Source organism: Heptranchias perlo, chromosome 19, assembly GCF_035084215.1.
Source record: "Heptranchias perlo isolate sHepPer1 chromosome 19, sHepPer1.hap1, whole genome shotgun sequence".
Lineage (NCBI taxonomy): Eukaryota > Metazoa > Chordata > Chondrichthyes > Hexanchiformes > Hexanchidae > Heptranchias > Heptranchias perlo.
This window is the reverse complement of record NC_090343.1, coordinates 14,066,160-14,090,485: the sequence shown is the minus strand read 5'-3', so window position 1 is coordinate 14,090,485 and position 24,326 is coordinate 14,066,160. Positions and strand designations below refer to the sequence as shown.

The 24,326-nt window shown below is 44.7% G+C and overlaps 1 protein-coding gene across 1 annotated transcript; it reads right to left on the bottom strand.

Annotated features, from left to right (window-relative positions):
* Positions 1 to 1,094: 1,094 nt before the first annotated feature.
* Positions 1,095 to 12,668, bottom strand: adrm1 (ADRM1 26S proteasome ubiquitin receptor). Its single transcript, XM_068000367.1, has 9 exons — positions 12,321 to 12,668; positions 10,658 to 10,774; positions 8,893 to 9,019; positions 6,969 to 7,055; positions 5,722 to 5,806; positions 4,947 to 5,278; positions 2,775 to 2,935; positions 2,402 to 2,504; positions 1,095 to 1,374 (listed from the first exon to the last, which is right to left on the bottom strand). The coding sequence occupies exons 1-9, from the start codon at positions 12,531 to 12,533 to the stop codon at positions 1,247 to 1,249; spliced, it is 1,353 nt and encodes a 450-aa protein (XP_067856468.1). The 5' UTR covers positions 12,534 to 12,668; the 3' UTR covers positions 1,095 to 1,246.
* Between the last annotated feature and the right edge of the window lie 11,658 nt (positions 12,669 to 24,326).

Genomic DNA, 24,326 nt, shown 5'->3' with positions numbered 1-24,326 from the left:
GCCTAGATTCTCCTCATAATGAAAGCTTCATTCCTGGTATTAGTGAATCTCTCCAAAGAGAATGGTTCGCATTGGAGTCAGTTATAATGGAGTTACTTATAATAGCTTTTGCCTTCTCAACTAACAGAGCATTTTTTTGAACTAGATTTCTATAATGAAAAATTACTGACACACAATTTTTACTTCTGGTGGAATGCTTCCATTTTCTGGCAATAAGCACCCCAGTTCAAACATAAGCCCTTGAGGCATTACTGCAATCTAAGCATATTTTAAGATATTTGCCATAAATTTAGTCCTATATCCCATTAATTGTTGTAACTGCCTGCTGTCATGACTGGATGTACCAGGTGTAGTCCCATTAAAAATGATTACATTGAAACAGTACATATAAATTGATGGTGTGATCTGATCATATTTTAATCTTATGACTATGTGAACCCTTGAATGACAAAACAGACAATGTGAACTTCAACAGTACAACAGAGTAATGATGAATTGGTACAAAACATTAGTGTGCAGTTTTTGAGCATTCCTTTAGAAAAGGGGCAATAAAGCCAGAGTGTGCAGCACAGATACAACAGGATGATATCAGGGATGAGAAACTCTGGTCATGGAAAGCATGTGAGAAACTGGGGCTATTTCCATGGGAGCAGAGAAGGCTAAGATGAGATTTAATAGAGGCCTTTAACAGTACAAAGGGTTGTGATAGGAAAACACTTTTTCCTCTGGTTCGGGAGTCAGTGATGAGGGATTATCAATTTAAAATAGTCACTAAGAGAGTGAGGACAGAGGTTAGGAAGTATTTCTTTACACAGAGCGTTGTTGGAGCAGGGAATGCTTTTCCAAAGGGAATGGTTGAGGAAGATAGAGGACTACAGAAAGAAAGCAGGTCAGCAGTATTAAGTTCTGAAATGTTCTAACAAAAAGCTGGCACAGACACACTGGGCCACATATGACCGTCTTCTGGGCTGTATGGTTCTATGAATCTCCCACAAAGAAGTTTGAAACCAAATGAATTATTGTTCTGTTCACATCATGAATTACACACTAGTTCAAAGCTATAAAATTGGAAATAACAGACATGCACAAAATGCTCTTGTTCTAAAAAGAACCTTTAATATTGCTGATTTTCAGGGTTAATAGAAGGCAAACACACAATAATTTCACTAATCTCTAAACTGAGTGCACTACTATTTACTTCAACATCTTTAGAAATGGTTTAAAGAAAAATGTGGGTGAATAGTTTTCAGTCCAAACTCATATCCTCCTCTTCATCCTTTTTGTCCTTTGATTCACTGTCTCCATCCTTTTCATCGAATTTTGTTTTTGAGGATGTGGAACTGTGTTGCATGGCTTTGGCAAATCCTTCCACATCTGGAGGGAACGGGGGGGGGGTGGCAGGGATGGAAGGGAAGAATACACAGGACTTATTTCCTTTAAATCCAAAGTAGGGAGAAATACTAGTACAGAAGCTCAAATCATCATATTGGTCTAAATTCTTAAGTTACCCTACAATTGCTTTATTAGTTTTGAATGTTCCAATAAAATGAATTGGAGAAAAATCAACTCCCCCAAGATCAAAGAAGTCACTTGACTAGACCAGAACAAAAAAGGATTTCAAAAATTTGAGTTTTATCCAAAGTTGAATCAGGATTCAAAATAGGTTTGATCTTACATAACACTACATAATCAGCAAGAAAAGGCAGCACAAAACCCACTTCCTTCATTTTAAATTTGGTCTAAATTCAGTTTCTAATGTCTTAAGCCAAAAAACAACCCAATGTATTGAAAGCTAAGATACTAAAGCCACTAGAATCAACAATTATCGCTGGAAAATAGCATTATTTTTAAATTTAACAGCGAAATATAGTTTATACCCCTTATATTTAAATGTTCCCTTGCCCTTTATCTCTCCCCAACCATCATTTTTTTTTAAAATGGATATCACGACAAAATACCTTTCAGACCAGGTTCTAAATATTGATGGTCTCATTAAGTGTTTCTGACCGAGGTAGGATACAAACCAGTGATGTAATATTTTCTTACAATTACAATAAAAAGCCTAGGTAACTAGGTAAAGGCACACATTTATCTTAACACAAAGTTTCTAGGTATTCAAGATACATCCAGAACATTAAAACAAGCAACAAAGCAAACATGGCACACAGCATTTTCATATTGGTCTTCAGCCACTGACTGCCATAGTGCAGGCCTCATACAGCCAGCAGCTACATCAAAAAAAGCTGGGTTTTCCTGATGGCTGAGGGTTTTCACACATCACCATGACATCACACAAAGGCACTATTCTCTCTGTGGTGATGCCATGACATTCTCTCCAAAGACTCGAGTTGCAATATAAAAGCGACTGTGGATCTAGTCGTAAATATGAAAAGACACTTACCCCCTTTTCCAGCTGCTTCCACAGCCTCTGCTGGCAAACCAAACTGGCTCATTAATGGGCCCAACTGTCCTGAAGCCAGTGCTGCACTGAACATGCTCATGGCCTACAGAAATAAATTGATAGAGAAGTTGTACAGTTTTATGGTCAATTTTAATATCTGTGCGTAGAAAAATACGAATAGTATCTGCATAACAATTATTTGAAATAGAAGTATCTATAGATTGGCAAAGACATGCTGAAGCTAATTCCAGTATATGCACACTTTGAATTGAAGGGCATTAAAGTGAGTTCAAATTTCTTTTACCATTTTGGATAATTTATCTTAAAAAAAATGTAAAATTTGAATACGTTTGAAGATGTCAAAAAAACACACCTGTTGAAACTGAGGAGATGTTAATGTGTTCTGAATTTCTTCTGCAGGCTGTGGCAGTGACTCTCCTGTTGGAAGGTATGGTAGTAATCGTTCTTGAACCTCTGCATTCGCCAGAATAGGAGCCATGATCTCTGGTGTCAACACACTGGCTAAATCCACTGCTAGAAGAATAAATTAATTCAAATGTGTAATTATTTCTACATACGTGGTTTTAAAATATCTGTTTATCATGCCCCCCTCCATAGAGCTAAGTATGTCGTCTGTAGAGGGGTGACGTACAAACATATGGAAAGAAGGATGAGAAAAGATTTTCCTACCCATCAATGCACACCTATCCACTAGGTCACTGGTGGCCAACAAGTGGCTCACAACCTGCACGTGGCTCTTTTGCTACTCCAGTGCAGCAGTTACACATGCTGCATTCAGGCAGTGGGAAATTCCTTTTTCTGTAGATGCAGCATTTTCAAGGATCGGGGCCTAGCAGGTGGAGGTACCAGCACTTTATAAGAAAGACTGGACTGAGATCAGGACTTTCATGTGCCGTACAAGTGCTTAGAAAAACGTTGGCACTGAGTTGATGTAAATGCATAGTACTCCCACTATGAACATAAATAACCTGATACATGCAAAGCTGAGAACCTGTCAGATACATTTTTCTTTTTCCGGCTATTCTGCTTTGAAAGTTTGGCCAGCCACACATTAGATGGTATGACCTTATGCAACCCACCCTCTCAGCTGCTATTAATGCCAACTCCGAGGGTGTAGAAAACAAAGCGAGACAAGGCGGGTGTAGAAAACAAAGCGAGACAAGGCGGGTGTAGAAAACAAAGCGAGACAAGGCGGGTGTAGAAAACAAAGCGAGACAAGGCGGGTGTAGAAAACAAAGCGAGACAAGGCGGGTGTAGAAAACAAAGCGAGACAAGGCGGGTGTAGAAAACAAAGCGAGACAAGGCGGGTGTAGAAAACAAAGCGAGACAAGGCGGGTGTAGAAAACAAAGCGAGACAAGGCGGGTGTAGAAAACAAAGCGAGACAAGGCGGGTGTAGAAAACAAAGCGAGACAAGGCGGGTGTAGAAAACAAAGCGAGACAAGGCGGGTGTAGAAAACAAAGCGAGACAAGGCGGGTGTAGAAAACAAAGCGAGACAAGGCGGGTGTAGAAAACAAAGCGAGACAAGGCGGGTGTAGAAAACAAAGCGAGACAAGGCGGGTGTAGAAAACAAAGCGAGACAAGGCGGGTGTAGAAAACAAAGCGAGACAAGGCGGGTGTAGAAAACAAAGCGAGACAAGGCGGGTGTAGAAAACAAAGCGAGACAAGGCGGGTGTAGAAAACAAAGCGAGACAAGGCGGGTGTAGAAAACAAAGCGAGACAAGGCGGGTGTAGAAAACAAAGCGAGACAAGGCGGGTGTAGAAAACAAAGCGAGACAAGGCGGGTGTAGAAAACAAAGCGAGACAAGGCGGGTGTAGAAAACAAAGCGAGACAAGGCGGGTGTAGAAAACAAAGCGAGACAAGGCGGGTGTAGAAAACAAAGCGAGACAAGGCGGGTGTAGAAAACAAAGCGAGACAAGGCGGGTGTAGAAAACAAAGCGAGACAAGGCGGGTGTAGAAAACAAAGCGAGACAAGGCGGGTGTAGAAAACAAAGCGAGACAAGGCGGGTGTAGAAAACAAAGCGAGACAAGGCGGGTGTAGAAAACAAAGCGAGACAAGGCGGGTGTAGAAAACAAAGCGAGACAAGGCGGGTGTAGAAAACAAAGCGAGACAAGGCGGGTGCAGAAAACAAAGCGAGACAAGGCGGGTGCAGAAAACAAAGCGAGACAAGGCGGGTGCAGAAAACAAAGCGAGACAAGGCGGGTGCAGAAAACAAAGCGAGACAAGGCGGGTGCAGAAAACAAAGCGAGACAAGGCGGGTGCAGAAAACAAAGCGAGAAAAGGCGGGTGCAGAAAACAAAGCGAAAACAACGTTTGGAGGGGGGAGAAAAAAGGTCCCTGCAGCCTATGCGACAAATGACGGTTCAGAATGGTCTGCAAAATGTGCTTGTTGTTGGCATTTTAAATTATTAATTGAAGGCATACATACTGTAAGCCAATTACAAATACAAGACTGAAAACCTACTTTGACCTCCAGAGGCTAGTTTTTCACATTTTTAAATGTCTTCAGAACTAGATCCTTACCCGGTTGCCCTGTCCCCTCCGCTGCAGCAGGAACATTCATGCTGGCCAAGATACTCTGCAAGTCACGCAGCTGAATGGGCTGAGTTGGGCTTGTTACAGATCCAGGCGCTGTAACAGACGCAGATCCAGATGCTGATGTAGAACCAATTGTGGAGCCTGTGCTTGACGCCGCTGGTGTCGTTAGAGCTGCTGCTGCCGCCGGCGGCACTGCTGTTGATGCTACAGTGGGTGCTGGTACTGGTGTGGTTGCTGCAGTAACAGAAGGCACTGAAGTCATACGAACTGCAGAGGTGGTGGAGGATGGAGTAATGGCTGCAGACTGGCTTCGTGAGCTAAACACAAGAAAAAGCACCATTAGAGAAAAGTTTAATGCCTTACAGAATTATGCATTATTCTTGTTTTGGAGGGAAGGGAGAAGAGAAAGAAGGAATACTGGCGATGATCAGGTCTAGTTTTATCCATCAACTATCTTTTCACCACACCACCAATGACTGGTTACATCACAACACACAAGTACAAGCTTTACTTTCAAACTAGAGAAAGATTCTTCATTTGTCTGCTTTTCATGATGAGAACTGCAGCAATACAGTTCAGCATTTTGCCAAAACCCTACTGTTACTGATCGTATTCTATTAACAGATGCATTTCTATGAATGAACAAAAGCTCAGTAAATGGAAACTTAGTACAGATGTGCAAAGATACAAATGGTTTTTATATGAGTAAATTATCTCTAATCTCAGCACTACATTCATATTCCAGTGAATTTCTTCTTACCTTGAAGAACTACCACCAGTTGAAGGACCTCCGCTGCCAAGTAAGCCAGCAAGACCTGCTGGCCCTGCCAGAGCACCCAGGCTACCTGAAAAAGAAAAAATTACATCAAGAGCTTCCTGGGGCTGTAGCACCACAGTGATTAGCATTTACATTCATCAAACAGGACACTGTGTGCACAATACAAAACTAACATTGCTAATTTTATGAAATCCTCATTAAAAAGGTAAAGTTTTCTTGGCTTGCACGATTTTCAGGCAATAGCGGAAAATTCAACGGCACTGAGAGATCAAGACTCTGCAATTTATATAACACAAAAAAGAACTTAAACTTGGGAGAAGGGATGGGAAATTTCTTTAATAAAGCAAAACCAAGACAATTAGTTACTTTGGAATCTATTTGACACTGAACAGTATATTGTACTTGGAAAAACTTAACTTTGGTACTGGAGTACTCATAAAATTAGGACGGCAGTATAAAAGAGCAGCACCTCTCTGTTACAATTCATATATGGAAGATGAGCTCTAAATATTTACACATGCAGTATTTTAGCATTTTCTTGTTGCTGAAAATACTGGCACCACCAATTGGCTTCACTGAGAATAAGACTATTCTAACAGAACACATTTCTTCCTTTTCCACTTTGGACCTATGCATAGGTCCATTTATAAATACTTATCCATAAGGCTCAAAGTGAAATTACCTAGAGACAGAAGTCCACTGACATAACCGGACACTTTACTATAGATGCTATTGTGGGGAAAAAGTCACTCATCCAATGTTAGAAATAAAACCCGGTGACCAGGTGGTTAAATAAATTTTAAAATCTGAAAACCAGATTTGCACCATTTTAAAGCTGTTTTGAAACAGATTATCTGGTCATTGTCACATTGCTGTTTGTAGGACCTTGCAAATTGGCTGCCACATTTCCTACATTACAACAGTGACTACACTTCAAAAAGTACTTCATTGGCTGTAAAGAGCTTTGGGACGTCCTACGGTCGTGAAAGGCCCAATATAAATGCAAGTTTTTTTTTTAAAAGTACCCATGCCCCTTTTCCTCCTTTCCACATGGATGTGCTGCAGGGCCCAGGCTGACTTGCACTACAATGGCCCCTTCCTGTGAGAAAAGAGCCTTGCCTACCAGTCCCATTGAAAATACATTTTTTTTCCATCCAGAAAGGATAGAAGGAAAGGTTTTGTACAGTTTGCTACACATCCATTTACTTAAAAATGCAGTTAATATTTACCAAGTCCACCTAAGCCGGTTGCTCCCATCAGCTGCATCAGTTGGTTATGACTCATGTTACCCAAAAGACTTTGCAGACCACTTTCTCCTGGAATGAAGAGACAAATAACAATCAGAGGGGTCTTTGTTGGGCTCCTCTTATTTACTATACATTAACGATCTAGATTTAGGAACTGAGGGAAGAAATATCAAAATTTGCTGATGACACCAAATTGCTATGAAGACTGAACAACTGCAGAAGACAGATAGGCTAGAAGGATGGGCAGATGGATGGCAAATGCTGTTCAAATTGGGGAAAAAATGTGAACTAATATATTTGCGAACAGGGAAAGGAAATATGCTTTAAATTTTTAATGGAGCACAAATGGAGTAGTCTTGATGTACAAACAATTCATTAAATTCAGTGCAAGTAGATATGGCAATAAAAAGAGCAAACTGAATACTTGGTTTTGGAGGCACATGATACAAAAGCAAAGAGATAATGTTGAATTTAGTTAGGCATCAGCTGGAGTATTGTGTATAGTTTTCATCAATACTTTAAAGAAAAGATATAAAAGCAAGGAAAAGTTGCAGCTTAAATTCACAAGGAATTTGCCAAGCATGAATTGTTACAGTTTTGAAGTGAGACACTCAGAAGTCAGGGCTTTCTTCAAGAGCTGAAAATGTTATGGGTGACTTGATAGAGGTCTTCAAGATTATGGTGGTTTAGAAGGTAAATAGTGATAGATCTATTCCACTGGTCTGCGAGATGGTAACAAGAGGGCACAAATTTAATTTTTGAATTAATTCTTTTTGCTTGGAAATATGAAATGGTGTGGGGAATAAGCAGGAGAATGGAGTTAAGACTAGGTGGCTTGTGAGAAGAAAAACATCTGTGCAGACAATGGGCCAAAAGAATGTTACAGCACAGACCTAGGTTAATGATTAGAGAAAATTACTTGTTTCTGAGCAGGTACAATCAAACCTAGGAGTTTTCTAGACATTTTAAAGTGTTACTCTTGGTTTTCCCAAAGATTCACAAGGTCTTCTTTTTGACAGTCTCAAAATAACTCGACAGTACCCCTCCCCACAAAGAAAAAATTGACATAAGCCACTTTTGTCAGATTATGAAAGCAACATAGACTCAAGTTAAATCTGATATGAGTAGCACAATGCAGCTCTTTTAATTGATAAAAGCCAGGACACAAGTACACTATGAACTAGTTATTACTTCCTAACTTTTCTTACTATTGCTTTTCACATGCAATCACAATTCACTATTTAAGCAAAAATATCAATATGTAATTAATGGCAAGAAAAACACATTAGTATACAAAATATCACATCTTGGAAAATATAAGAAACCAAACATTTTGGGCTCCTTAATGACTCAGATTATCAAGCAAGTAACTGAGCCACACAAGCTAGGAAGGTCCTACATGTAATCCATAGTTTGTGATGAGTTAGCTGATCTCAACCAGTGCTGGAAGAGATATTAAAATTCACCTCAGTTCCCATGGGTAAGGGCAGGAAAAATTTGGCCATGTTCCCCAATTCTGATCGCTACCTACAACCCTTGCTAAAAATGTGCTGGCCAAAGACAATTAGATGGGCAGCAAACCACACCCATCGCAACAGTCAAATAGCTTGATAATGCTTGCTGCCAAGGTGCACACTTAAATAATTGCTACTTGGGTGAGGTACTGAAGACAACCTGTAGAACAAATCCCAGGAAGGAGTCAAGACCTTCAAGTGAAATGGCAAAGGGGAGAAAATTGGTGAGAAAGAAAAACACATTTCTTCCACATGGGGGTGATTATTACAGGTCGCAATGCTTGTAACAAACTAGATTCAAGAATACTCTTGTTAGAAGTTAGCTTCATACATTAATGTAATAAGTTACAATGGTTACTCTGGGTTCAAATCCTAATGGACTAATTGGATACCTCCAAGCGCTGCTAATTCATGACCCCCGCTGCCGCTACCACTACCCAAAGCACCAGGCATTGGTGGGTTGTTCAGATATTCATTCACTTTACGACAGAACTCTTCATCTTTATCAGATTTGGGCTCCTAAAGAATTAAGCACAACAGTTAAAGGTCACAAACTAGTCTAAAATCATCTCCCACAGTGCATGATGTCTTGCGAGATCTGCAAGAGGAAAGATGAGGATTTACAAAAACATCAATTTTCAATTAACATTTTCCATCAAAAAAATGTGCCAGTGCGTGGGGAAGCACGTATTCAGAAGCTTTTCAGGCTCGTTGTGTTAAACTGATGGTATTTTTTTCCCAAAACTGCAATGCTGACATTAGAAAATTGAATGACAATTTTAATGATGCACATTCCATAACCTCTAGGTATGTCCAACTACAACCAACATCTCATTTTCAGATATTTTCATTTTTTGTTCTAGTATTAAAGGTGGGGTAATTTGAACAATTCTCACTTTGGAGCCCAGTGTCAGCATTGACCTTTCTTACATTGGGTGTAGCAGGGATGTCCAAGCTGCAGCTCATAGGCCACATGTAGTCTAAGCCCCGACAATCTAACCCTTAAACACCAGGCAACTCAGTCCTAGTTGTCCCTTTTATTCAATGGTTTGTTCTGTTTGAATTTTGAGATTGTGGAGGCTTAGAAATGGCTGTTTTTAAGCATCATTACTTTAATGGTGGATAAATCCTAAATCAGAACTTTAAAGATTTGTTAGTAGCAGCAGTTTCAGAAATGTGCATATTGATGCTACATGGATTTAAATTTTACAAGTGCCCCGAAGCTCCACGGTTCATATGCGGTCCATGAACACCCCCCAGTGCCCTAACAGTGTTCCTTAACACCAAACTCACCAGAACACTATTTATCTCACTAGCATAGATTTGCCTGTTCCTTACACCAGTAACATTTCTGAATAAGACTGACAATTAGGAATAGTTTGTACTGTGGACATGCATATGCTAGGAACTAGACTGAAACTGAGGACCCTTACAGCCAACAGAGAAAATTTAATCTCATTGCTCTGGGCTGGATTTAAACATATGCCAGAGGTGAAAGGACAGTGTGCTAACCTACTATGCCACCCAATAGCCTAGTGGGTTATTGTTTCGTAAAGGAACACTGTCCGTACTAGAAAGACCCTTTTCATGCTAATAGGATTAGATGAAGTAGGGAGAGAGGAGGCTCGTGTGGAGCATAAACACCAGCATGGACCTGTTGGGCCAAATGGCCTATTTCTGCGCTGTACATTCTTATGTAATTTTTACTTCGTTCACGGATTTGGGTAAAAAAGGAAAATTAAAATACAAAGCAATTTTAAACTAACTAATTGATCTTCCATGGAGATGTGACATCATGATTATGATGTTCACGTACTAAGATAGAGTTTGTTTAATTTAGCCGGTTCCTCTAAGGCCACTGCAATTTGGAATCAGTCTAAACTGATTTAAACAATCTAACCGTCTAAACAATCATACCCTGTGGTCATTTACAGGATGATTACCTAGGGAAGTTTCTGTACATTGGCTTGAAAATCCCCAACTTTGTATTTGGGCAAAGCCAAGTTGTTGAGGTGAAAAAAATCCACAGAAAATGACTGGCTTTCTTTCTCCATTTACAGTTTTAGTTGCATAATTACATTCATGATAGTCATTTACGAGAACCACGAGGTCAGTGAAGTGAAATTTACTTTAAAGACTGCATCTTTTTATTTTTACCTGCATCCAAAAGAAAAGGCGTTTGGATCCTGCCTTGAATTTCAGCACATACACTCGTCCAGTTGTACATTGGGCTACTCGCTTAAACTCACAGTCATCAGGAAAAATGATCAGGTCCTGTAGAAACAGTGCACCGACTCCATTATCAAATTAAAAATTTTCACACCCATGTGTGATCTTCTGGCCAAAGTATCTTGACACATGGTGTATTTACCCGCTAACGAGCTTCTAAGGTTCTCAATGAATTTAGCATCAGCAGAACAAGTATCAAAAATTAAAGACCCAATCGAACATTCTGTACCATGACTATCTGTTCTTTGCACTTGGTAAAATTGGCAACCTTCATTTAGTAGCAAGAACAAGGACAGTGCCCATTACAAAATGCAATGCCACTGCATCTAGGAGCCACTCAGTCTTAAAGCAGACATGTCAAGTCTTACTCATTTTGATATAAAATTATAACCTAGGTACTTCACTTCTTCAAATGGTGTTTGCGATGAATCAGTCATGGTGGATCATACATCCCCGCCCTTACCCCCGGCCCCACAACCCCCCAATATCCCCGCCATTACCCCCGGCCCCACAGCACCCCCCCCCCCATCCCTTCAACCAACCACAGACCTCTCCCCCCCCCCCCCCCCATCCCTTCAACCAACCACAGACCCCCCCCCGCCCCCCCAGTATCCCCGCCCTTACCCCCGGCCCCACAACCTCCCCCCCCCCCCCCATATCCCCACCCTTACCCCCAGCCCCACAACCTCCCCCCCACCCCCAGCCCCACAACCTCCTCCCCCCCACCACATATCCCCGCCCTTACCCCCGGCCCCACAACCTCCCCCGCCCACCACATATCCCCGCCCTTACCCCCGGCCCCACAACCTCCCCCCCCCCACCACATATCCCCGCCCTTACCCCCGGCCCCACAACCTCCCCCCCCACATATCCCCGCCCTTACCCCCGGCCCCACAGCAGCCCCCCAATCCCTTCAACCAACCACAGCCTTCCCTCCCATATCCCCGCCCTCACCCCCGGCACCACAGCCCCCCCCAGCCCCCGCCCTCACACCCGGCCCCCCCCAATCCCCGCCCTTACAGCCCCCCCAATCCCCGCCCTCACCCCCGGCCCCACAAACCCACATACATATCCCCGCCATTACCCCCGGCCCCACAACCCCCCCAATCCCCGCCCTCACCCCCGGCCCCACAACCCCCCCAATCCCCGCCCTCACCCCCGGCCCCACAATCCCCGCCCTCACCCCCGGCCCCACAATCCCCGCCCTCACCCCCGGCCCCACAGCCCCCCCAATCCCCGCCCTTACCCCCGGCCCCACAGCCCCCCCAATCCCCGCCCTTACCCCCGGCCCCACAGCCCCCCCAATCCCCGCCCTCACCCCCGGCCCCACAGCCCCCCCAATCCCCGCCCTTACCCCCGGCCCCACAGCCCCCCCAATCCCCGCCCTTACCCCCGGCCCCACAGCCCCCCCAATCCCCGCCCTTACCCCCGGCCCCACAGCCCCCCCAATCCCCGCCCTCACCCCCGGCCCCACAGCCCCCCCAATCCCCGCCCTTACCCCCGGCCCCACAGCCCCCCCAATCCCCGCCCTCACCCCTTCAACCAACCACAGCCCTGACTGACAGCGCCGGTTATTTAAAGGTCTCCTTACATCCTCCACAGTGCCGGCGGTCCGGTCCTTCCAGCAGAAGTGAATGAGGGAGTCGTCCGTCTGCTGGATGTACACCTGCCCCTTGCGCTTGTCCGGCGTCACCGTCGAACCTTTAAGGGACATCTTGCCGGCGCGGAACTCCACCAGGTACTTACTGGAGGAGCCGCGGCTCCCGGCCACTAGACTGGGGAACAGCGCTCCTGAGGCCGACATCGCGAAGGAATAATAACCGGGTTTTATTAAACCACAAACTTTTTGTTTTAAAACAAAAATCTCAATTAAACCGAAGCCTCCGTCACCGTCCAACTGCCGCCGCCGCCGTCGTCGTCGTCGATGCAACCCAACGTGGAAACATCGACATCCCGCCCCTCCCTGATGCTTATCGGCTCCCTCTGCCCCAACGGTGACGCTGGCTGGCCCAGTCTGGCTTTTGAATGGTTCATGTGGCTGTCACTCAATAACGGCACAAGACTTCCTTTGTCAAGCTTGGTTGAGCTGCAAGTGAGCGGAAGTGCTGTGTCATTGGCCGCTGCAGTAATGCTGTGGGCCTAGCCAATTGTCTGCCCTCTATAGTCAGTAGCGGGGTACTGCACCTCTGCACTTTAATACCCAATGCGTGTATCCACACCTGGCACTTTCAAAACGTGTGTGGTCGAATTTGGCAGGTGGCAGTGCTTCAGCTTCACAGCAACTCATTAACAGTAAAACATAGACAGGTTTAGCCCAGCTGGTCTTTTTTTAATATTTCAAAATAAACTTTATTCATAAAATTTGTAAAGGTACATGCAATGCAATTCAAGTCACGCTTAAAATAAAACAATGCAGGTCATACAATTTGCAACGGTGCATACAGTACAAATCAACAGTCCCCATACAATCAATAGTTACGCACCATACGTTGTAAATAACAGTTCATGGCATCCCAAGGTGGCTCACTGCATTACAGTCATTACCTGTTACAGATACAGTACATTTCGTTACGTTCATTTATCATTTTACATTCTGCCTCTGGGGGTTTTTCTTTGATTCCAGCCCCTCGGTATACAATGGTGGGAGGAGGGTCCAAACAGTGGCCTTTCCCCATAAAGCCTTTGCTTTTGTCGCACCTCTCCAGTGCATTCCGCAGCACGTACTCTCGCACCTTGGAGTGTGCCGGGTGGCAACACTCGTGCGTGGACAGCTCCTTCAGCTGGAAGACCAGCATGTTTCGGGCGGACCAAAGGGCCTCCTTCGACGAGATAATGGTCTTCCAGCCGCAGGTGTTTTTTTTTTCCAAAAATATACTTTATTCATAAAATTTGCAGCAATACATACAATACAGTTGTCATATCACATTCCAAACATACACAATACAGATTATACAATTTGCAGGTTACATCAAGTGCAGTTCAATGAACACATTGTACATAATTACAGTTCATGACACTCTAGGGTGCCTCATTGCATTACTCTCAATACAGATGGTTGATTACAGATTTATTACAGGTACATTGCAGCAATTTGAGTTTTACATTCTGCCCGAGGGAGTTTTTCCCTGATTGCAGCCCCTCTGTATACGATGGCGGGAAGGCTCTAAACGGTTGCCTTTCCCCACAGAGCCTTTGCGGCGGCCGCACCCAGCTTCAGTGCGTCCCTGAGCATGTAGTCCTGGACCTTGGAATGTGGCAGTCTGCGACACTCAGTCGAGGACAGCTCCTTGCACTGGAAGACCAGCAAGTTTTGGGCAGACCAAAGAGCGTCTTTCACCGAGTTGATGGTCTTCCAGCAGCTGTTGATGTCCGTCTCGGTGTGCGTCCCCGGGAACAGCCCATAGAGCACAGAATCCTGTGTTACGGAACTGCTCGGGGCGAACCTGGACAGATACCACTGCATCTCTCTCCAGATCTTCTTTGCAAAGGCACATTCCAGAAGGAGATGGGTGACGGTCTTGTCTCCACCGCAGCCTCCTCGGGGACAGCGCGCGGTGACACTGAGAGTCTGGGAGTGCATGAAGGATCTGACGGGAAGGGCCCTTCCTTATCTTGGTGCTTGTTTGAAAGCTCTGGCGATGAGGCGTTCTGCCAAATGACATTGACAGTCTGCTCGGGGAACCAACCGACAGGATCCACCATCTCCTTTTCCCGCAGGGTCTCGAGGACGTTACGTGCGGACCACTTGCTGATCGCCTTGTGGTCAAAGGTGTTTTTCTGCACAAACTTTTCCACGAAGGACAGGTGGGGCAGAACGGTCCAACTGGAAGGAGCGTTCCATGGCAGCATGGCCAGGCCCATCCTTCTCAACAATGGGGACAGGTAGAACCTCAGTACGTAGTGACACTTTGTGTTTGCATACCGAGGGTCTACGCACAGCTTGATGCAGCCGTACACAAAGGTGGCCATCAGGATGAGGGCCACGTTGGGCACGCCTTTCCCCCCTCTCTCTGGAGATTTGTACATCGTGTCCCTGTGGACACGGTCCATTTTGGATCTCCAGATAAAGTGGAAGATGGCTTGGGTGACTGTCGCGGCGCAGGATCGAGTTATGGGCCAGACCTGCGCCACGTACAGCAACACCGAGAGCACCTCGCACCTGATGACCAGGTTCTTGCCCACGATCGAGAGGGATCGTCGATCCCACAGTCCCAGTTTCTGCTTCACCTTGGCAATATGCTCCTCCCAGTTTTTGGTGCACGCCCCAGCCCCCCCGAACCAGATCCCCAGCACCTTCAGGTAATCCGACCTGACGGTGAAGGGGACAAAGGATCGCACAGGTGTATGCCGGTATTTATATTCCACACCAGCCTCCTCCTACTCTAATGACCTCTTTCCCCCCACCCCCATATCCCACTATTCCCTTCTTTCTCATGTACACATCAAGCCTTCTCTTAAATGTATCAATACTATATACCTCAACCACTCCATGTGGCAGCGAGTTCCACATTCTCACCACTCTGTAAAGGAATTTCTCCTAAATTCTTTGATTCTGTTCGTGACCATTTTATATTTTGCCCCCTTGTTCGGAACAAGTTTCTCCACATTCAACCTATCAAAACCCTTCATCATTTTAAAGTCTTCTATCAGGTCTCCTCTTACTCTCTTTTCCAGAGTAAAGAGCTCCAGCTTGCTCAATATTTCCAGATAGTTGCAACCTCTCAATTCTGATAGCACTCATGTAATTTTGTTCTGCATTACTCCAATGTCCTTTTTATAATACGGAGACCAGAACTGCATATCAGTACTTCAAGTGTGGCATAACCAAGGTTCTAAATAAATTTTAACATTACCTACCTTTTTAAAACAGATTCCATTCCTCAACAAATTAACTCCAGCACTTGTTTACGTTCTTTATGGCCTTGTCCACTTGTGTTGCTACTTCTAGTGATTTGTGTCCTTTTACACAGTGTAATCCACTACTGCGTTTATAGCAAAAACTGTAATGACGGGGCCGATTTTTGGATGGTTGTGCAGCTGCATTGGGGGTGGGGGGCTCCTAAAATGGCGGAATCCCGGTGAGGGTTCGGAGCCCGGCTCCGACCCGCTGACATCCGGGTTCCCCGGTGATGCGTTCGGGTGCGCGCGCAGCTCCCGCATGTGGGTCTCCTACCGGCAATTAAAGCCAGCGGGATGCTACTTTACATAGTTATTTAGGTAGTTGAGGTACTTGACAGACCTCATTGAGTGGAGATTTTGGCAGGGATGCAATTTTGAAGGATCCTCAGCGTGTTTCCCGTGCTGAGGGAAACATTCCCTGTTGGAGCAGATGTGTTTCAGCCAGGAGCCAGTGGGAGATGCAAAGGATTATTTGACAGGTGGGGGAAAACCTCATTCATTGCAGCAGGGCAGTGTGTCACTTCAGATAAAGTTTTGGCTGCAACACCTTTGTCTTTCCACTCAAAATTCTTAATTTATACCCTAGACTCTGCTGTGCAAACACATTTACCTACTTTGCGAACCCCCTCAAACTCACACCGTCAGGATGGGCGGGCGCCATAGCTGCATTCATCACTTCATCCGAGGACGAGCAACATCACCAGCCTCGCCAGGCACGCCGTCCACCTCCGCCACATGGAGCTCCACAACACAGTGCTGATCCACAGGCACCTGCACAAAATAGTCGTGCAACTACACATACACCCACTGTTAGGTGACCCAATGGGTGGATCAAGTGTGGGTGTTCATGGTGAACCTCATGAAAGGGGCTTATTACACAAGCCAGTGAAGAATGGCCAAGACGTGGCAGTAGTGGTGACAATAATAATATTTAATGTGCCATTAACAAAAATCAAATATAAATAAAAAACATGACAAACCGTCAAACACCCTTGTGCATCACCTTTGTGCTCACAAAACCTTTGCCTTATATTTACGAATACTCCTCCGTGGTGCTTTCCCTGTGGCTGCAGCAGAGGTAATGGCGGGTCGTTCTTGTTCATGCCCTGACCGATTAGCTGCTTTGGGCCAACGCCCTCTGGGTTTCGGTGCCCGTGAGGACCCCTGCAAAGACTGCTCCACCTGCACCTGTGCAGGGGCAGACTCGGCCACCTGGAGAGGAGGCAACATTGCAGGTACTGGTTGAGAGGGGGCAACGAGTGAGATGCGGGGCGCTTTGAGTGGCGTCTCCACTTCCGTGTCCCCTTTCGCCATCATCCCTCTCCTGGGCCAGGCCCACATCACTCCTACCACCCTGTTGGATGACAGATTGGAGGACATGTGTGAAGCCTTGTAAGGCCAGTGCCAGAGTATCTGCCTGCCTGTTTAAGGTGGCAGAAAGTTGCACACCCTGAGTCCGAAGGGCCGCTGTCAGGGCCTCAATGGACTCATTTGTGAGCCGTGCTTGAAGCTCCATGGAGGCTAGCCTTCCCCCCATCGCAGATGTTCCCACACTTAACCGCAACACTATCTCAGAGATGCCCTCACGTCCCTGTGACAGTATCTCAGAGATTCCCTCCTGTACCTATGCCACCATTCCACTCGTGCAGGAGTTGGACTCCTCCATCTTCTGCGCGATTGTGGAGAGTGCGCGTGGCACCTGTTCCAGCACCTCGCAAATGTGCTGCTGCCCCTCGATCATTCTCCTTTTAAAGGATGGCCCCAGGGTTCAGCATCAGTGTCCAGCTGAGCAGAGCCTGGAGGAAGAGTGCTCCCACCGACGTGGACTCTCCACAGCTGCCCCTGCCACCAATGTCTGCTCGTGCTCACATGTGTGGTGACTCACCGTATGTGACTCCAACTAAGTGAGGACGGGGACCCACCGAGGTGTGTGTATCTGCACTGGTGGATGGCTCGCTCAGATGTGATGGTGCCCCCTCAGAGGCCGGTAGGTCCTCTGAGGAATTGCCCTCTGCCGTCACGGCGGTCGCTGAAGGCCCTGTAAGAGAACAGAAGGCAATATTAAGCATGATGACAGATGTTGAAGCGCTGAAGATGGCAAGGCATGTTAACATCATTTGCTATTGTGAGTGCTGAAAGTTAAAAGTTCTGTCACCAGCCGTTTGTTGGGTGGCAGTCTCGGCGTCCCCGACGGACAGGCACTTGAGGGTGCGGCTTAGTTCAAGAGCTTCCTGCTCTGCGTCCATGAGGACAACCAGATGTTGCGGCCCCCCTCCGGTCTTCGCCCTCTCCCGTGCATTCTGGGCTCTCTTCTCCTATAAGGGGAGAAAGTAGAGAGGCGTGAGTGAGGGATGGTGACGCGGCCAGCCGCTGAATGCATTGGTTTGGGTGAGGTTGACCATGAAAGAGATGCATCAGAGGGTGAGTATGAGACAGAGCCATAACATTGTATGAGGATTGGGTTGAGTGGTAGTGGTGGGATGAGTATTGGGGAGGTGAGTAAGTGCAGGTAATTTGAGGATGAGCTTTGAGTGGGTGTGAGGAGTGATGTGATAGAGTAGTGTTGGCAGTGCAGGAGGAGTTGTGGGATGGGGGCAGTGATGTGGAAGACGGAGTGTAGGAGAATGAGTAAGTGTACTCACTTTGGCTGACCTAGTTAGGTCATTGAAGAGCTTCCTGCACTGGATCCATGAGCGGGAGACATTGCTGCTGCTGGTGACCTCCTCTGCCACCTCGAGCCAGGCCTTCTTTGTGGCAGAGGCAGGCCACTTCCTTCCGTCTGCTGGGTAGAAAATATCCCTCCACCTCCTCACCCCATCCAGTAGAACCTGGAGTGAGGCATCGGTAAATCTGGGAGCAGCCTTTCCCCTGGTCTGCCCCATTCTATAACTTTGGTTCTTTGCTGCAGGAGCAGCATTGGAGGACTGCCCCTTTAAATAGGGCTCCTCCAGCTGACAGCCTGTGATGCGGGTGTGCAGTCCGCCGGCTGCACAGGTTGACGACGGGAAACCCAGAAGCCACAGTAAGTAGCTTCAATTTACCCGCGATCGCGTGGGGAACGAACGGATTTTACTGGGCAGGTTACCCACGTGCCCAGTCGCCCCCCCCCCCCCACCACTGCCATCTCGCCTCCCTGGTAATATTGGGGCCGACATCTCAAAAGTGTCCAAAGGGCAAAAAATCATGATTGGCTAACATAACCAGTCTGTTAAGTTAATTGTACCAATTGGCTGAAATATCCCATTGATTAAATGCAATCTAATCAAAAATCAATTTGATTCACTAGACAGATGGAAAAAGCTACAGATTGGCAATGAGCATGCACCACAAAACCATCCAAATAAAATCACTCATCGCTTCTCCCCCCGCTCCCACACACACGAAAACTATGGCTATTGTCTAAATGGACTTCCAGAAAGCATCTATTAAGGTTTTGCACAAGAGATTATTCACAAAAATGAGAAGGCACAGAAATGGAGGTAACCTTGTTACATGGGTGGGTAATTGGTTGGGAGGTATGAGACAGAGAGTAGGGATAAGGGGATCATTCTCTGATTGGTGGGATGTGACGATTAACCCAGCATCAAAGCTGTAGCAGGGGGTTGGGAACCTGAGCAGGGAGACAGAGGAAAGCGTGTCAGGAAGAGACAGAAGGTATGGAGTAAAAGGTAAAGTGTTAAAAAAGGAAAAAGCAGGAACTAAGTGTCACAAAACATATTTGAAAGTTCTTTATCTGAATGCATGTAGCATTCGTAACAAAATGGACGAGTTAACGGCACAAATAACTACATATGGGTATGATCTTGTGGCCATTACAGAAATATGGCTGCAGGGTGACAACGACTGGGAATTAAATATGCCAGGGTATTTAACAATCAGGAAGGACAGGCAGGAAGGAAGGGGAGGTGGGGTGGCTATGTTAATAAAGGAAGGAATCACTGTAATACAGAGAAATGATATTGGGACAAAGGATCAGGATAATGAAACAGTTTGGGTAGAGATAAGGAATAATAAGGGGAAAAAAACACTAGTGGGCGTAATATATAGGCCTCCTAATAGTTGCTCTGCTGGAAGAAGTATTAATCAGGAAATAGTCGGGGCATGTAATAAGGGAACAGCTATAATTATGGGGGATTTTAACTATCATATTAACTGGACAAATCAAATTGGGCAGGGCAGCCTTGAGGAAGAGTTTATTGAGTGTATTAGGGATGGATTTCTTGAGCAGTATGTAACTGATCCTACAAGGGGGCAAGCAACCTTGGACCTGGTCCTGTGTAATGGGCCAGGATTAATTAATAATGTCCTAGTTAAGGATCCCCTTGGAATGAGTGACCATAACATGGTTACATTCCATATCCAATTAGAGGGTGAGAGGGTTGGTTCTCAAACAAGTGTACTGAGCTTGAATAAAGGAGACTATGATGGTATGAGAGCAGAATTGATTAGAGTGGACTGGGAAAATAGATTAAAGGGTAAGACAGTACATGAGCAGTGGTGTTCATTTAAGGAGTTATTTTACAACTTTCAAAAAATATATATTCCACTGAGGAAAAAAGGGTGTAAAAGAAATGACAGTCATCTGTGGCTAAGTAAAGAAATTAAGGATAGTATCCGACTAAAAACAAGGACATATAAGGTAGCCAAACTTAGTGGGAGGATAGAAGATTGGGAAGTCTTCAAAAGACAGCAAAAAGTAACTAAAGGATTAATTAAGAAAGGGAAGATAGATTATGAAAATAAATTAGCAAAAAATATAAAAACAGATAGCAAGAGTTTCTATAGTTATATAAAAAGAAAAAGGGTGACTAAGGCAAACGTAGGTCCCTTAGAGGATGAGACCGGGAAATTAATGGTGGGAAACATGGAGATGGCAAAAATGCCGAACAAATAGAGGACACTAAGAATATCCCAACACTGGACAAACAGGGGGCTCTAGGGGGGGAGGAGCTAAATATGATTAAAATCACTAAGGAATTGGTACTCAGTAAATTAATGGGACTCAAGGCGGATAAATCCCCTGGACCTGATGGCTTACATCCTAGGGTCTTGAGGGAAGTGGCAGTAGGGATTGTGGATGCTTTGGTAATAATTTTCCAAAATTCTCTGGACTCGGCAAAGGTCCTGGCAGATTGGAAAACTGCTAATGTAACACCCTTATTTAAAAAGGGTAGTAGGCAGAAGGCTGGAAATTATAGACCAGTTAGCCTAACATCTGTGGTGGGTAAAACTTTGGAGTCTATTATTAAGGAGATAGTAGCGGAACATTTGGATAAACATAATTTAATAGGACAAAGTCAGCATGGATTTACGAAGGGGAAGCCATGTCTGACAAATTTGCTTGAGTTCTTTGAGGACATAACGTACAGGGTGGATAAAGGGGAACCAGTGGACGTAGTGTATTTAGACTTCCAGAAGGCATTCGACAAGGTGCCACATAAAAGATTATTGCTCAAGATAAAGAATCACTGGATTGGAGGTAATATTCTGGCATGGGTGGAGGATTGGTTATCTAACAGGAAGCAGAGAGTTGGGATAAATGGTTCATTCTCGGACTGGCAACCAGTAGCCAGTGGTGTTCCGCAGGGGTCGGTGCTGGGTCCCCAACTCTTTACAATCTATATTAACGATTTGGAGGAGGGGACCGAGTGTAACATATCAAAGTTTGCAGATGATACAAAGATGGGAGGGAAAGTAGAGAGTGAGGAGGACATAAAAAACCTACAAGGGGATATAGACAGGCTGGGTGAGTGGGCGGAGATTTGGCAGATGCAATACAATATTGGAAAATGTGAGGTTATGCACTTTGGCAGGAGAAATCAGAGAGCAAGTTATTATCTTAATGGCAAGAAACTGGAAAGTACTGCAGTACAAAGGGATTTGGGGGTCCTAGTGCAAGAAAATCAAAAAGTTAGTATGCAGGTGCAGCAGGTGATCAAGAAGGCCAATGGAATGTTGGCTTTTATTGCTAGGGGGATAGAATATAAAAACAGGGAGGTATTGCTGCAGTTATATAAGATATTGGTGAGACCGCACCTGGAATACTGCATACAGTTTTGGTGTCCATACTTAAGAAAAGACATACTTGCTCTTGAGGCAGTACAAAGAAGGTTTACTCGGTTAATCCCAGGGATGAGGGGGCGGACATATGAGGAGAGGTTGAGTAGATTGGGACTCTACTCATTGGAGTTCAGAAGAATGAGAGGCGATCTTATTGAAACATATAAGATTGTGAAGGGGCTTGATCGGGTGGATGCGGTAAGGATGTTCCCAAGGATGGGTGAAACTAGAACTAGGGGGCATAATCTTAGAATAAGGGGCTGCTCTTTCAAAACTGAGATGAGGAGAAACTTCTTCACTCAGAGGGTAGTAGGTCTGTGGAATTTGCTGCCCCAGGAAGCTGTGGAAGCTACATCATTAAATAAATTTAAAACAGAAATAGACAGTTTCCTAGAAGTAAAGGGAATTAGGGGTTACGGGGAGCGGGCAGGAAATTGGACATGAATTTAGATTTGAGGTTAGGATCAGATCAGCTATGAACTTATTGAATGGCGGAGCAAGCTTGAGGGGCCGATTGGCCTACTCCTGCTCCTATTTCTTATGTTCTTATGTGACAAGTGTTGTTCTCCACGGATCTATACTGGGGCCTTAGCTTTTCACCATATATAGTAATGACCTGGATGAAGGAATAGAGAGTTGTATATCCAAGTAAGCAGATGATACTAAGTTAGAAAGTTGTGTGGGTGGGAGCAGGCAGTTGCAATGGGACATAGACAGACTAAATGAGTGGGAAAAACTATGGCAGATGGAGTTCAATGTGGGGAAGTGTAAAGTCATCCACTCCGAATCAGAATATTTGTTCAGTGGTGAGAGACTAGGAGCTGTGGAGGAGCAAAGGGTGTCCATGTACACAAATCACTAAAAGCTAGTGCACAGGTATAAAAAGTAATCAGAAAAGCTAATGGAATGTCAGCCTTTATCTCATGGGGGTTGGAATTCAGAAGTGAGGAAAAGATGCCTCAGTTGTACAGAGCCGTGGTCAGACCCCATCTGGAGTGTTGCGTTCAGTTTTGGGCACCGAACCTCAGGAAAGATGTATTGGCCTTGGAAGGGGTACAGTGCAGATTCACCAGAATGACACCAAGGCTTAAAGTGTTAAATTACATGGACAAGTTGCATTAACTTGGCTTGTATTTCCTTGAGTTTAGAAGGTTGAGGGGTGATCTAAGCAAGGTGTTTAAAATGATAAAGGGATGTGATAGGGTAGATAAAGAGAAACCATTTCCTCTGGTGAGGGAATTCAGAACAAAAGGGCATATTCTTAAAATTAGAGCTAGGCCATTTAGGAGTGAAATCAGGAGGCACTTTTTCCACACAAAGATTAGTGGAAATCTGGAACTTGCTCCCCCAAAAGGCCATGGATACTGAGTCATTTTAAATGATCAAGATTGAAATTGATAGATTTTTATTAGGCAAGGGTATCAAAGAATATAGAACAAAGGCAGATAAATGGAGTTGAGGTACAGATCAGCCATGATCTACTTGAATGGCAGAACAGGCTCGAGGGGCTGAATGGTCTACTCCTGTTCCTATGAATCTGGAACCAGCAACCATCTCATAACAAATCAAATCATTCAAAACAATTTTTTCAAACTGCTTTCAGCTGCCATTTTCTTCCTCATTCGGGTCAGTATGTGTAGCCAAAAATAATGTAACACTCCATTAGTCATGAGCAGAAAGGTAAAGATATCTAATAAAAGTGTTCAAAATTATGAATTAGTTTGGTAATGACGTTCACTGTTGGCATATCAGCAATAAGGGAGACTAATTTAGCATTAGTATTAGAAGCATCGGGGAAAGTTAAAATTTTTTCATGCAAAATAGAATATGGAATTCATTACAAGTAACTATTGAAAGAGTCCATTGCAATCTTTGAGAAGTTAGATAAATATTTGAAGGAGAAAATATTAAAGGGTACAGGAAAAGAGCACAAAATGGGTTTAGAGTGGATAGCTCCGATTTGGAACTAGTGCCAACACAGGTACAATGGACTAAATGGCCTCCTTCATGCTAACATTTGTTGAATTCTAAAAGCAGCACACAAAAAATTACAATTTTCTGAAGAAGTTAGTACCCATAAAATTAAGAATATACCAAAGTATAGGATTGGAAAAGCTATGTCATCTATCTGGCCTCTCCCAAAAACAAATATTTGTCAATTGCCTACTCCACAGAAACATAAAAGTCACTGAATGTTAGAAATACTTGCAAGACACTTTGGCCCCATAAGTCTGCCCCTCTAGGTCCTAGGTTTGAGTTTTGCTTCAGTCTCAATACTAGAAATTTCAGCTAGGCCTTGGGTTCTGGGGAAATCTAGCTCCTTTAGACAAATTTATATTAAAGAGAGAAATGCATCATTGCAGTTGTATTTTTCACCTCTTTCCTATGGAATAATAGCCAGAGTACACCATGACAACCAGATGAATAATTTGTCAACAATTGTGAGACAAGAATGGTGGTGGGAAAAAGAAATGTCACCCTGTTGCCAGTTAATGCTTCTTTTTTTGAACTCTTAAACAAAAATCCTGAACTATCAGGATTTTTTGTGATTGCTGGCTGGGTCAGATGTTTGCATTTGGTGCAGAGGGAGAATCCGAGTCACTTTGTGGCTGAGCTTAGCCATTATGGCAGGAAGTAG